This window comes from Myxine glutinosa, chromosome 14 (assembly GCF_964187855.1).
Source record: "Myxine glutinosa chromosome 14, kmMyxGlut1.1, whole genome shotgun sequence".
NCBI classification, from domain to species: Eukaryota; Metazoa; Chordata; class Myxini; order Myxiniformes; family Myxinidae; genus Myxine; species Myxine glutinosa.
The window spans coordinates 57,602,526-57,615,273 of NC_136274.1; the positions used below are offsets into that span (position 1 = coordinate 57,602,526).

Below are 12,748 nucleotides of genomic sequence, written 5' to 3' on the forward strand. Positions count from 1 at the left end.
ATCTTTTAGAAATTTAATTAAATAAGTCATTAATAAAAAATTAAATAATTACTTGATTAATCAATAAATAATTAATCAATTAATCAATAAATAATTAATCGATTAAATGATTAATCAATAAATCAAAAATATCCTTGATAGCCACATCACTTGGTCACTGTCATGTCCAAATATTAGCTTCCCAGCTCAAAATGTTCCTGAGATATTGGCCAAATGAGAAAGAAAATAAATAAATGATTAATAATGAAAATAAATAAATAATAATGATTAAAAAATCAAATTATCAATCAATTCGGTCACAGAACACATAAACCACCACTATTTCATCAGAATCTGTAACTGGGGGAATTATTTTTTTTTTACTAATTAATCGAATAATTAAATAATTAATCGATTCATTGATTAATTGATTAATCAATAAATCAAAAATATCCTTGATAGCCACATCACTTGGTCACTCTTGTCCAAATATTAGCTTCTGAGCTCAAAAGGTTCCTGAGATATTGGCCAAATGAGAAAGAAAATAAATAAATGATAAATAATGAAAATAAATAAATAATAATCATAAAAAATTAAATTATTAATCAATTCGGTCAGAGAACACATAAACCACCACCATTTCATCAGAATCTGTAACTTTAAAAAAAATTGTCATTAATCAAAAAATTAAAAAATTAATCGATTAATTGATTAATTAATAAATCAAAAATAGCCTTTGCAGCCAAATCACCTGGTAATTGGCATGTCCAAATATCAGCTTCCTAACTCAAAAGGTGGCTGAGATAATGGCCAGAAGAGAAAGGAAATTCGATTAATTAAATAAGTACTTAATTAATCGCTAATAATTAAATAACTCATCAATTTATTGATTAATCAAAAAACCAAAAATAGAGTTTTTGACAAAGGACTTGCTCACTATTGTGCCGAAATTTCAGCTTCCTCGCTCAAAGGATGGCTGAGATATCGCCCGGACAACCAAGAAAGCAAGAAAACAAACAACCAGAGTGAAAACTGAGTACTCCCTTTCAGCGCGCGTCACTGCCGAGCCCCCTTCGGTGCCCGGCAATGACGATTTGCAATGCCTGGAGATGGCATAGGAAAGGTGCGGTGTACAACAGAGGAGTCGAGGAAAATACCAATGGTAAACATTAAGGTGATTTGGGCCTTCATACCTAAGCCTTATCCACATTCCATGATCTAACTCTGCCCATTTACTGAACTTGCATTAATGTAATAATTTACTGAACCTTACAACACATTTAACGCGCACTTGAAATCCTATCAATTTTAATAGGTAAAATCAACAGAACGTTGATCGAAGTACAGTGTGCTCAGTCATGAGAAACAATGAGAAGCGGTCATTTTGTGGATTAGCTCCCCCGTTCCCCTGGGTGTCCCAATCTATTAGCATTAGCTGGTGGACGTTAAACATCCCAAGGTGTCTTTCATTCACCTTGAACAAATGACAGATTCCTGACCTGACTACAGCTGTGAAGGCAAATGCAAACCAGCAAGTGCAATTCGTGCCATGAGACACTGAGACAGCAACACTGAAACCTTCTTTCGGGCAGACAACTAAAAATAGGCTGGATTAAGGGAGACCCATCTTCTTCTTCTTCTTTTGCATGCAGCACATGGCTGAGGGAAGCTTCATTTCCTGGGGCGCTGCTGTGTTGCTGATGCAGTACCCTCTGTAGGTAAGAGCAGAAATTTGTAATTTGGCAAGGTTGCAAAATGATAGCTCATCTCCTCTTACGGAAATCCATATTCTTGGCAGAGCATCTTGGTGCTCACAACAAGTGGTGATAGTCTCATAGCTTAAAAAAAAAAAAAAAAAAAAAATCGGAGGCCCGATGGAAGTTGACCCGATGGAAGTTGACAATGATGTTTGTTGGAAACTACACGTTTGATATCTGACTTTTTTGAGATATCCATCATGTGGCAAAACCATACTGGCACGATCAATCACGGACCCAAAAAGTATCACCGAGCTCTCATCATGCTGCCCTCTACAAATGACTCGGCAAAGCACGTGGTAAGGTCTCTAGCTTTCCCCAATACCTGGCAATGACGAAGAGAACGCAGCTCACTCCAAAACATGCCAGCAGAATGTACATCCAGATGGCCGGGGAGAAAGGGTTGAGGAAGGAGAAGACACCATGGTTGGTACCATTTGCTTTGTGGTACAAAATGGAAATTCCCAGCATCATGAACGGTTTGGAGAAGTCTATGACCTTCTCACGCATGTAGGTGATGGTCAGAGGAGCTATTGCCAGGTCCGCTTTCTGAGGGGCAGACACAGGAAGAAGAACCACCTTTAGAGGTCATTTTTCCCCACAGCGCAGGGGTTGGCCTTTTTCGGGCACCTTGCTCTCTTTTTTTGAAGCAATGTTTTATGGCCGGATGCCCTTCCTGCCGCCAACCCTGTTGGTCGCCTTTTGCGACACACATGGAATTACCAGTGAACTGGTACTCAATTTGCCGACCTCGGAAGGATGACTGGCTGAGTCAACCCCTTGGCGTTAATTCAACAATCGACTGGGATTTGAACTCAGGATCCTAAGATCCCAAGCCGGCACCCTAACTGCTAAGGCAACACCAGGCATATATATACATATACATGTACATAAAGCCAACTTTAGAGGCCATTTTCCCCCGCAGGGCAGGGGTTGGCCTTTTTGTGCACCGTGGTCCCCTTTTTGAAGCAATGTTTTACAGCCGGATGCCCTTCCTGCCACCAACCCTGTTAGTCGCCTCTTGCGACACACAGGGAATTACCAATGAACTAGTACTCAATTTGCCGACCTAGGAAAGGATGACAGGCTGAGTCAACCCCCCTGGTGTTAATTCAGCGATCAACTGGGATTCGAACCCAGGATCCTAGGATCCCAAGCCGGCACCCTAACCGCGAAGCCAACACCAGGCTTAAAAGGCAGACACAGGGAATGAAAAAATATGGAACATTATCTTCATGACAGTTAAATTTTAGTGAAAAGGTCACATCTGTATCAAGGTGCTTTTATATAGTTAACTTACGGTTTACTCATCCTGTCAAAATAATGTTTTGTAACAGACAGAAAAAAAAAATCATTATGTTCCAGGAATTTTAAACATTTAAAAGCAGCAACGTTTAAAATTTTGAACACACCTCGAACTCAAATTTCACATGAAAATGTCCTTTTCCTGATGTTTTATCGGTTCCTGTCGGTGCTGTGCACAACACAGACTTTAATAACTGGAAGGGATGAGGAGCTGCCATACGTACGCGATCTATCAGCTCCCGTACAAGGCCGTTCCACTGGCCACGTTCATCCTGTGACCCGTAACGGCCATCGGCTACGAGGTAAAGCTCATAGGTGAATCCCAACATGACCGAAAGCTCTCGCAGCAGATCAATGCAGTAACCCTCGAAGCGGTCATTACCGAACAGTGGCTTGTCCGACTTCTTGTACCTCACGTAAGGGTCCACCTGCAAACACGAGTCGTGGGGAAGATTGATAAATAGGGGCAATACCCCTGGGTGCTCACCTGGTGGAATATAGCAGGATACCACACTGACTAAAGGTGCAGTGTCATGGTATTTTCAACCAATTCCAATGGTTGCTGGGAGACAGAGCAGCATGTAGAATGATACTATTGTAATCATAAGACTTTAAACAAACAAACAAAAAATACATATTTTGTGGGGCAACACCCCCCCCCCCCCACCCCCCTCCACCCCATCCCACCTAGCCTATAACCTTCCCGGGCCCGCTCCGACATTTTTGGTTATTTTTGAATGAATTTACTACTATAATTCAGCTTTTAATCGCAGCCGGAGAAGATTGACTACTATAATTCAGCTCAGATTTTATTTGCGAAATGGGCCCAGCCCGGCCGAAGCGGCCTCAACCGGCCTCGCCACTTAGCCTATAACCTTCCCGGGGCCCGTCCCAACATTTTTGGTTCTTTTTGAATGAATTTACTACTATAATTCAGCTTTTACTCGTGGCCGTAGAAGATTGACTACTATAATTTAGCTCAGCTTTTAATTGTGAAATGGGCCCAGCTCGGCCGACACGGCCTCGCCACCTAGCCTATAACCTTCCCGGGGCCCGTCCCGACATTTTTGGTTCTTTTTGAATGAATTTACTACCACAATTCAGCTTTTACCCACCGCCGTAGAAGATTGACTACTATAATTCAGCTCAGATTTTAATTGCGAAATGGGTCCAGCCCGGCCGAGGCGGCCTCAACCGGCCTCGCCACCTAGCCTAAAACCTTCCCGGGGCTCGTCCCGACATTTTTTGTATTAGAGGTTTCCTCCTATCTTTCACCGTTCAGGAGATTAGCTTGCGCAGACAAACAAACGAAAACTTTCTTTTATAATATGGAGAGATTAAAATCTCTGCATTGATTGGATTAGAGCAATCATGTGACAGATCACATGATCAGTTCATTTCACAAATTTAAATGAGCAGTATGTGGAAGGGTTTTTATTAACAGGCCAGGAAAGACAACATGATAAATTTATGTCGATGTTTGGATAGTTGGACAGACAGACAGATGACAGACAGATAGACAGACAATGGCTTTAAAAGTATCCCAATAAATTTTGGTTTTTTAATCAGGAAATTTATATCCGAGCATTGTACATTTAAAACTTTCAAGTTCGAGTGGTGCTTGACATTCTGTATGCGGAATTGAAAAAATAAAACAAGAACATTGAGACAATGTATTGAAAAGGAACAGAAGGCAACTTGACTTGACGAATAAAGAAGTCAAATTTGCCAAATGAAATTTTCCAGACACAGCCGTGGAGGTTGTAAGACAGTGCAGAGAGGTCTTTTGTGTTTGGTAAAAATGAAACATTCAAATGGAATAACACGGTGTTCTTTCTCAGCATGACACTCGAGTAGAAAATGAAAATGGACCTATTCAAATATCCAAGTGAATTGAAGGATTTTCGTTCCCGAGGTCGAAGTTTTTTTGCGACTTGTTGATAAAAGTGAACATTCAAAATAATTAAATTTAGATGGAAACTGATTCGAAAATAGATTGCAAAAAGGTGCAAATTGATTGTTACTGTAAATGCCCATTGTGGCAAAACTTCCGTTCAACGTCATTTGAGCTATTATTCCATGGTTGCATCACCTATGCAGAAAAGGTTGACTTGTTGTAATTAAAATGACAGAGGTTTGTACGCAGGGAATTTCGTAGCGCTCATAACGTAGGGAGGTTGACAAATTTGTGGAGAGTAAACTTTTTCTTTCCTTTTCCTCAATATCTCACATTGCACTTTTTCTCACACCAGGTTATGTTTTCATCCCCGTCTGTCTGTCTGTCTGTTTGGCTGTTTGTTTGAGCCCTGTCTGTCTGTTTGGCTGTTTGTTTGAGCCCTGTCTGTCTGTTTGGCTGTTTGTTTGAGCCCTGTCTGTCTGTTTGGCTGTTTGTTTGAGCCCTGTCTGTCTGTTTGGCTGTTTGTTTGAGCCCTGTCTGTCTGTTTGGCTGCTTGTTTGAGCCCTGTCTGTCTGTTTGGCTGTTTGTTTGAGCCCTGTATGTCTGTTTGGCTGTTTGTTTGAGCCCTGTCTGTCTGTTTGGCTGTTTGTTTGAGCCATGTCTGTCTGTTTGGCTGTTTGTTTGAGCTCTGTCTGTCTGTTTGGCTGTTTCTTTCAGCCCTGTCTGTCTGTTTGGCTGTTTGTTTGAGCCCTGGCTGTCTGTTTGGCTGTTTGTTTGAGCCCTGTCTGTCTGTTTGGCTGTTTGTTTGAGCCCTGTCTGGCTGTTTGGCTGTTTGTTTGAGCCCTGTCTGTCTGTTTGGCTGTTTGTTTGAGCCCTGTCTGGCTGTTTGGCTGTTTGTTTGAGCCCTGTCTGTCTGTTTGGCTGTTTGTTTGAGCCCTGTCTGTCTGTTTGGCTGTTTGTTTTGCCGTGTCTGTCTGTCTGTTAGTTTGTATGTTTGTTTATCTGTGAGCAGGATATCTCAAAAAGTTCTGGATGGATTTGGACGAAACTTGGACAGGTTGAGTGTATGATAAAGACAAACTGATTCGATTTTGGTGAAGATCCAAATCCAAATCCGGATATGATGTTTAAATTTTTTTTTAAATTGATTACTGTTGAGGGATGAGGCCAAAAACAATATATCGTATAATGTTTCAAAAAAAAAAACGATGTTTTTTTATGATGAATGTTTAAAAAATGTTTTTATGATGATATTTTATGATGATGTTCATTTTGATGATGTTTTATGAGGATGTTTTTATGATGATGAAAAATGTTTTTATGATGATATTTTATGATGATGTTCATTTTGATGATGTTTTATGAGGATGTTTTTATGATGATGAAAAATGTTTTTATGATGATATTTTATGATGATGTTCATTTTGATGATGTTTTATGAGGATGTTTTTAGGATGATGAAAAATGTTTTTATGATGTTTTAAAATGATGTATGATGTTTTTTTTGTTTTCTTGTATGAAGTTTCAAAAATTTGTGGATGGGTTACAATAAAACTGGATGGATGAGTTGGTTTTGTGACAATAAGAAGCCAATTCGATTTTGATTCAGGTACGGACCAGATCTGGCCGATCAGTGGGATACAGAATGTAAACTGAACAGCCTGACAGAGGTATGCGCTCTACTGAGTGCCATTCCAGCGACCACCCCCACAAAAGGTGGATAGAGGTTATGTTTTCACCCCTGTCTGTTTGTTACTTGAAAAATAGTAGATTTTTGACGTATATTGGTTGGTCGCCTTTGTTATTCTGTCTGTCTGTCTGTCACTCGCCTACAGTTCACTATTTCTAAACCGATCTTCATGAAACTTTACCAAGTTGTAGAGGTAGTAACAACTCAGAAGCCTCTTCATTTTGAGGTGAAAGGTGAAAGGTGAAAGATCAAAGGTCATCTTCAGTTCTACTTTCTAAAATTGTCATTTTTCATCCAATTGACTTGAAAATTAAACAGTAACTGCATGGTGCATCACTGAATTGGGAAATGAACTATTTTGAGGTCAAAGGTCAAAGATCACCTCAAGGTCAAACGTCGAAAATCATCAATTTTCATATGAAAAATAATCTATTTTCACCCGATTGGCCTGAGCTATGATTCAGATCGTCAATTTTAATCCTAATAAAATGGATAATTTGATGTCTCCCAGGCAACTGCTTTTTGGGGGGTGGGGGAGAGGAGGAAGGTGGATTTTGCAAATATTGTTCTCTGCATGACGTTTTCTTGTTACTTGCCGGAATCGGTTTGTTTGTTTGTTTGTTTGTCTGTGAACAGCATATCTCAAAAGGTTGTGGATGGATCCGAACGAAAGTTGGTGGAGAGGTTGGGTATGTGACTAGGATGAAATGATTAGATTTTGGTGAAGATCCGAGTCCGGATACGAGAGTGAAAATTTCTTAAGTGATTCTTCACCATTGAGTGATAGGGCTAAAAACGATAAATAGCGTGACATTTCAAAAGGTTGTGGATGACTTTTGACAAAACTAGGTGGAGGAGTTGGTTAGTTGGTGACAATAAGCTGATTCGATTTTGGTTCAGGTCCGAATCCAGATCTTGCCTATCAGTGGTATACAAAACGTGAACTGTTCAGCTTGGCGGAGGTATGCTCTCTACCGTGTGCCGTTCTAGTTTTCATTGTATTGCTGTCAGACAGAGTGCAGAATCCGTAAAATTCCTTTGAGATGTTAAGCTGCCAACTGAACCACTTCACTTCATTTGAGGACATTCAAGAAATTGGAGAATGATTTAAGATAATTAATTAATATGCCAAAAATCATTTTTAACATCATGTGCCTTTTGCTGATTGAACATGAGAGGGTTCATTCTCACTCTTCCTTCAAAGTCTTCAGACCACCATCTCAAGTCATCCCTAAAACCTCGTCCAACGATCTATTCTTCCCACATTAACCCTTCCGAGGCCACCCCTCTTACTTGCAAGTTGCTGTTTTTCGTCCTCTCCTATCCCTTCTTTACCCCTGCCACCGAAAGTGGACGAAGGTTATGTTTTCACCCCTGTCTCTTTGTCTGTTTGTCTATGAGCAGGATATCTCAAAAAGTTATGGTTGGATCAGGATGAAATTTGGTGGCCAGATTGGGTGTGTGACCTGGACGAATTGATTGGATTTTATTGAAGATTGCATGCGATAATTTATTATTTTTTTGAAAAGTGATTTTTCACCATTGAAAGAAGGGGCCCAAACACGATATATAGTACAATATTTCAAAAAGTTGTAGACGGATTTAAATGAAACTTGGTGGATGAGTTGGGTGGATGACAAAAAGAAGCCATGAGATTTGGGTGACGGTCCGGATGGAGATCTGGCCTAACAGTTGGATACAAAACGTAAACTATTCAGCCTGGCGGCGGTAAACCTTCGAGTTTCTTATTTATTTGAGTCTTGTTCATTGTATCCAACTGTTTCCACACTGTCCCCCTCAGTTCAGTGCTTTTATACCCCTGTCATATTGCTCTTCCATGAGCCTCGATATTGCATCACGAAAGAAAAGTAAATGCATGCCATGGATAAACAACAACAACATGCATTTTAAAGGCCATTTTCCCTGCTCGAGTGGGGGTTAGCCTTGTGGTCCCCATGACAATCTTCTCCATTTTGCCCTATTTTCTGCATCTCTCCTTGTTAACCCCCTTGCCCGCATTTCTTCTTCCACCATCTTTAGCCAAGTCTTTCTCGGTCTTCCCCGTCCTCTACTTCCTTCTACATTCATTTCCATCACTTCTCAACCAGTCACTTTCATCCTTCCTTAACACATGACCAAACCATCTCAACCTGTTCCTCTTCACAGCATCAATCACAGGCTCTATTCCCATCATCTTTCGCAATTCATCATTTGTCTTCCTCTCTCTCAAAGATACTCCGCACATCCGTCGAACCATTCGCATTTCCACCCTTTCCAACCTTCGTTGCTGCTCTACGTTCATTACCCATGTCTCGCTCCCATAAATCATAACACTTCTCACACATGCATCTCACATCTCACACATCTTCACATCTTCACACATCTTCACACATCTTCACACATCTTCACACATCAACATCTTCACACACACACATCTCACACATGCCATGGATAAAGGTAAAGTACTGTATTCTCTAAAACTCCACTCAACTCTCCAATCTCCTTTGAAAGCTCCACAATTACACCATGTGATACAATAAACCTACTAGGTATTACCCTAACATCAAATTTATCCTGGAATCCACACATTACACAAATATCAAAGTTTGCCTCGAAGAAACGAGGAGTCCTGTTCAGATGCCGAAGATTCTTCTCCTCTCAACAGTTGCTTCAACTATATAAAGGATTAATTCGTCCTTGTACAGAGTACTGCTCTCACATCTGGGGGGGTTCTAGCTCCACATACGTACTGGACAGAATTGAATCAAAATTAATCCGACTTATCAACTCTCTCTGACCTTCAAACTCGACCCGCTCAAATTATGTCACAAAGTTGGCTCTTTCTCTTTTCTACAGATATTACTTCGGTTTCTGCTCCCAAGAACTTGCTGCTTGTATACCTCCGCCATTAGCGAGACCACGGATTACTCGACAAGCCACTACATCTCATGATTATTGTGGCCATTGGCAACTCAAGGGTAGGCCATTATGATGTTCCTTTCTTGCCCTCCACTGCCAAACTCTGGAACTCTTTACCTTCTCATGTCTTTCCAAACACTTATGACCTTCGCCTTTTCAAAAAGCAGATTTTTTTACTTCCTCAAAAACTCAGACTATTCTCTTTCTTCACTTTTCTATCAATGCAGCTCTATTATTTAAGGTATGGCCTCGATGAGGACTATATAGTCCATGACTGGAGCCTTCAAAAGAAAATAAAAATCCGAAAGTAATAGCAGTCAAAAGTTAAAAGAAGTATGTTGGAATAGTAGTTCTGGAAAACTTTGTCATACAAAGGCCAATGAGGATGAAAAACAAACAAACAAATTAATGAGTTTGTTCTGTCGAAATGCATCTCATCATTTTTCTTGACCAAGGTGACACTATCAATTTGTCGATTTAATTGCTCATAACGCAGGGAATTTAATGCCCAATTTATTTTTTAATTACTCACCATTAGCTGTCTCTGGCAAAGCACGATCTAAATGCGCGCAAGTATAATTTGAAATACGCCTTTCAGGGATGCGCACAATGCTGACAGAAGATCAAATTAAAGGCCCCATCTATCCCACTAAGTTTTTAATTTCATGTCAGTATAATAAGTGCACAATAAATATAGGGGGTGAGCATCAAAACTTTAAATACTCAAAAATTCACTGTGAGTTGATAAAAAACAATGCATAAACCCTTGTAGTGTATGAGAAATTGCATGAATGCTTACTGCTGACACGGATGTGAACCGACTGCCTTGCATGTGCAAAACTACCAGTAATGCAAGTAGGTTCTCAGTGCCTGTACTTGTGCACGCATCGAGAATTGAGAACTGCTTTTTCGTCACTATTGAAGGTGGCATCGGCATTTTATTGGCACCTTTCTTTCCGCTCACTTTCACCGTGGAAGGAATGGTAATTGCTGGTTTCAGAAAAGGCATCAGTTGTCAGCAGGTTACCAGCCAACTGCACAGCTCTGTCCACCTTTATCGGTGAGCAGTGCGACTCGGTATCCAGAGAAGATGGAGGGGTGGGGGATTGTGAGGGGGAGTAACTTTCCAGAGAGATGGGAGAGGGTACATGAGAGTGACAAGGTGTAGGCAGCAGAGAGAAAGGTGATGCAAGGGAAGAGAAAACAAACATAACCACCTCGACATGCAAACGCACGCACGCACGCACCTTGATTTTTGACTTTATCACATTCATTTTTAGTCCGATTCTATGATTCTCTAAATTTAGCAATTCCATCATGATTTTCTGTTGTTCTCCTTTATTTGAAATCAATACAATATATTTTGGAACAGTACATCTAGGCAGGCTGTGAAAAAAAATTGGTGATATTGTATCCCCTTTGTCTGATGTTGCTACTTTGTTGTTGTTTCAAGGTCGATGTTCCATTTATAAAGATGTAGACTTTACTTTATAAATTGACTAGCAGAAGTACCCGGCATTGCCGGGCGGGGGAGGGGAGGGGGAGGGGAGGGGAACGGGGGGGGAGGGGGGAGGAGCGAGCCCCTTGGCAAAGCGAGCGATTTTTTTTTTCATAGCGTCATAGCGTCATAGCGTCATAGCGTTCATAGCGTCATAGCGATTTTTTTTTCATAGCGTCATAGCGTCATAGCGTCATAGCGTTCATAGCGTCATATCGTTCATAGCGTCATAGCGTTTCATAGCGTCATAGCGATTTTTTTTTTTCATAGCGTCATAGCGGTCATAGCGTCATAGAGTTTCATAGCGTCATAGCGATTTTTTTTTTCATAGCGTCATATCGTTCATAGCGTCATAGCGTTCATAGCGTCATCACGTGATCACGTGATCGCTCTGAGCGAATCAGCGCCCACCTGCTCTGATTCCGTTGATTCCGTGCGCTGAAATGCACTGAGGTAAATATGAATAAAAAATATGGATCGTCAAATATTTTGAGTTCGGCCATGTTCGTCCCACGCTCAATGGCCATGTCTATGCCAAATATCAAGCACGTAAGCCTCTCCGTTTAGGAGTCTATCGGTAACATTACACACACACACAGACACACACACACACACACACACACACACACACACACACACACACACACACACACACACAAACTGTGTTTTATATATATAGATGTATCTGGAATCAACATTGAGATGATGTACAGCTCGTATGACCATATTTGGTGCTACCCCGTTCTTTTCCATAGCCAATAAATGTGCAACAAAAGACAATTTTCATTTTCTTGATTTTTCCATGAGCTGATTTTCCAGAACCACTTTGAAAGCTTGTTTGCTCCAATGGTTTATTGCTGTCGAGTTCAACGGTCACTCGGTTATTGATAACATTTACGAAGGATTTATAAACACTGGCGATCAAGTTTATTGAATGGGAATTAGTTAGGTCCATATCATCTCATTTTATGTGGATTAATATTAGATCTGAGCTTTTGAGGGGTTTTCCAAGTGAGGTGGAGGGGTGAGGTGGAGGAATGGAGCAGTTTGACCGCCTCGACAACAATCTTTTACAGGGCACATTCTCCATTTCATGCAAACTACATATCATCGGTAGCCAATGGCTGTTTGACTTTGTTTTCCCTTTAACATCAGGATATTGAATGTATTTTTCTGTAAAATAGTGGTTCACATTGACCCGAGCGAGCCAGAGTCATGTGACAGGATCTTAAGGTGGTGTGCCAATCAAGCCTCAATGGGATCCTTCAGAAACCACCAAATGAAGCCACCACCACAGCCAGAATTCAACCAAGACAAAGTGCATTTAATAAGGACCAATGACATGGGGAGGGAACAGAAGGAAGCAATCACAAACACAATCAGTGTGTAGTAACAAAATGAACCCCTTAACCCATGTAGTGAAATTATACCAAGGTGAACCCAGGGTGTGCTCGCTTCAAAAGGGGCGTCTATAAGACCCGGGACAACCGGGGCGCACGGACACTCCAGCGGAACTCACTGTGACATAGTCCTGTAGTTTGAATGGTATGTACGCCCCTAAATGCTGCGCTGACTGTCCTCTCTATTGGACCATTGCCATATTGAATCGACCATTGCTCATGAAATACTCTGATTTTAATGCCTGTTGCATGAATGTATTTTTACAGGATGTACTTCAGATCTAAATGATATTAAACCTACCC

At 40.8% G+C, this 12,748-nt stretch overlaps 1 protein-coding gene across 2 annotated transcripts in view; it reads right to left on the minus strand.

Moving 5' to 3' along the window:
• LOC137439811 (glutamate receptor ionotropic, kainate 2) overlaps window positions 1-12,748 on the minus strand; it is a 426,037-nt gene that overhangs the window by 141,689 nt on the left and 271,600 nt on the right. For both annotated transcript variants that reach the window (XM_068135931.2, XM_078767891.1), the window contains exons 11-12: window positions 3,266-3,469; window positions 2,062-2,285 (exon numbers count right to left, since the gene is read on the minus strand). In XM_068135931.2, the coding sequence (XP_067992032.2) occupies window positions 2,062-2,285; window positions 3,266-3,469 (428 nt within the window). The remainder of the gene's footprint in view (window positions 1-2,061; window positions 2,286-3,265; window positions 3,470-12,748) is intronic.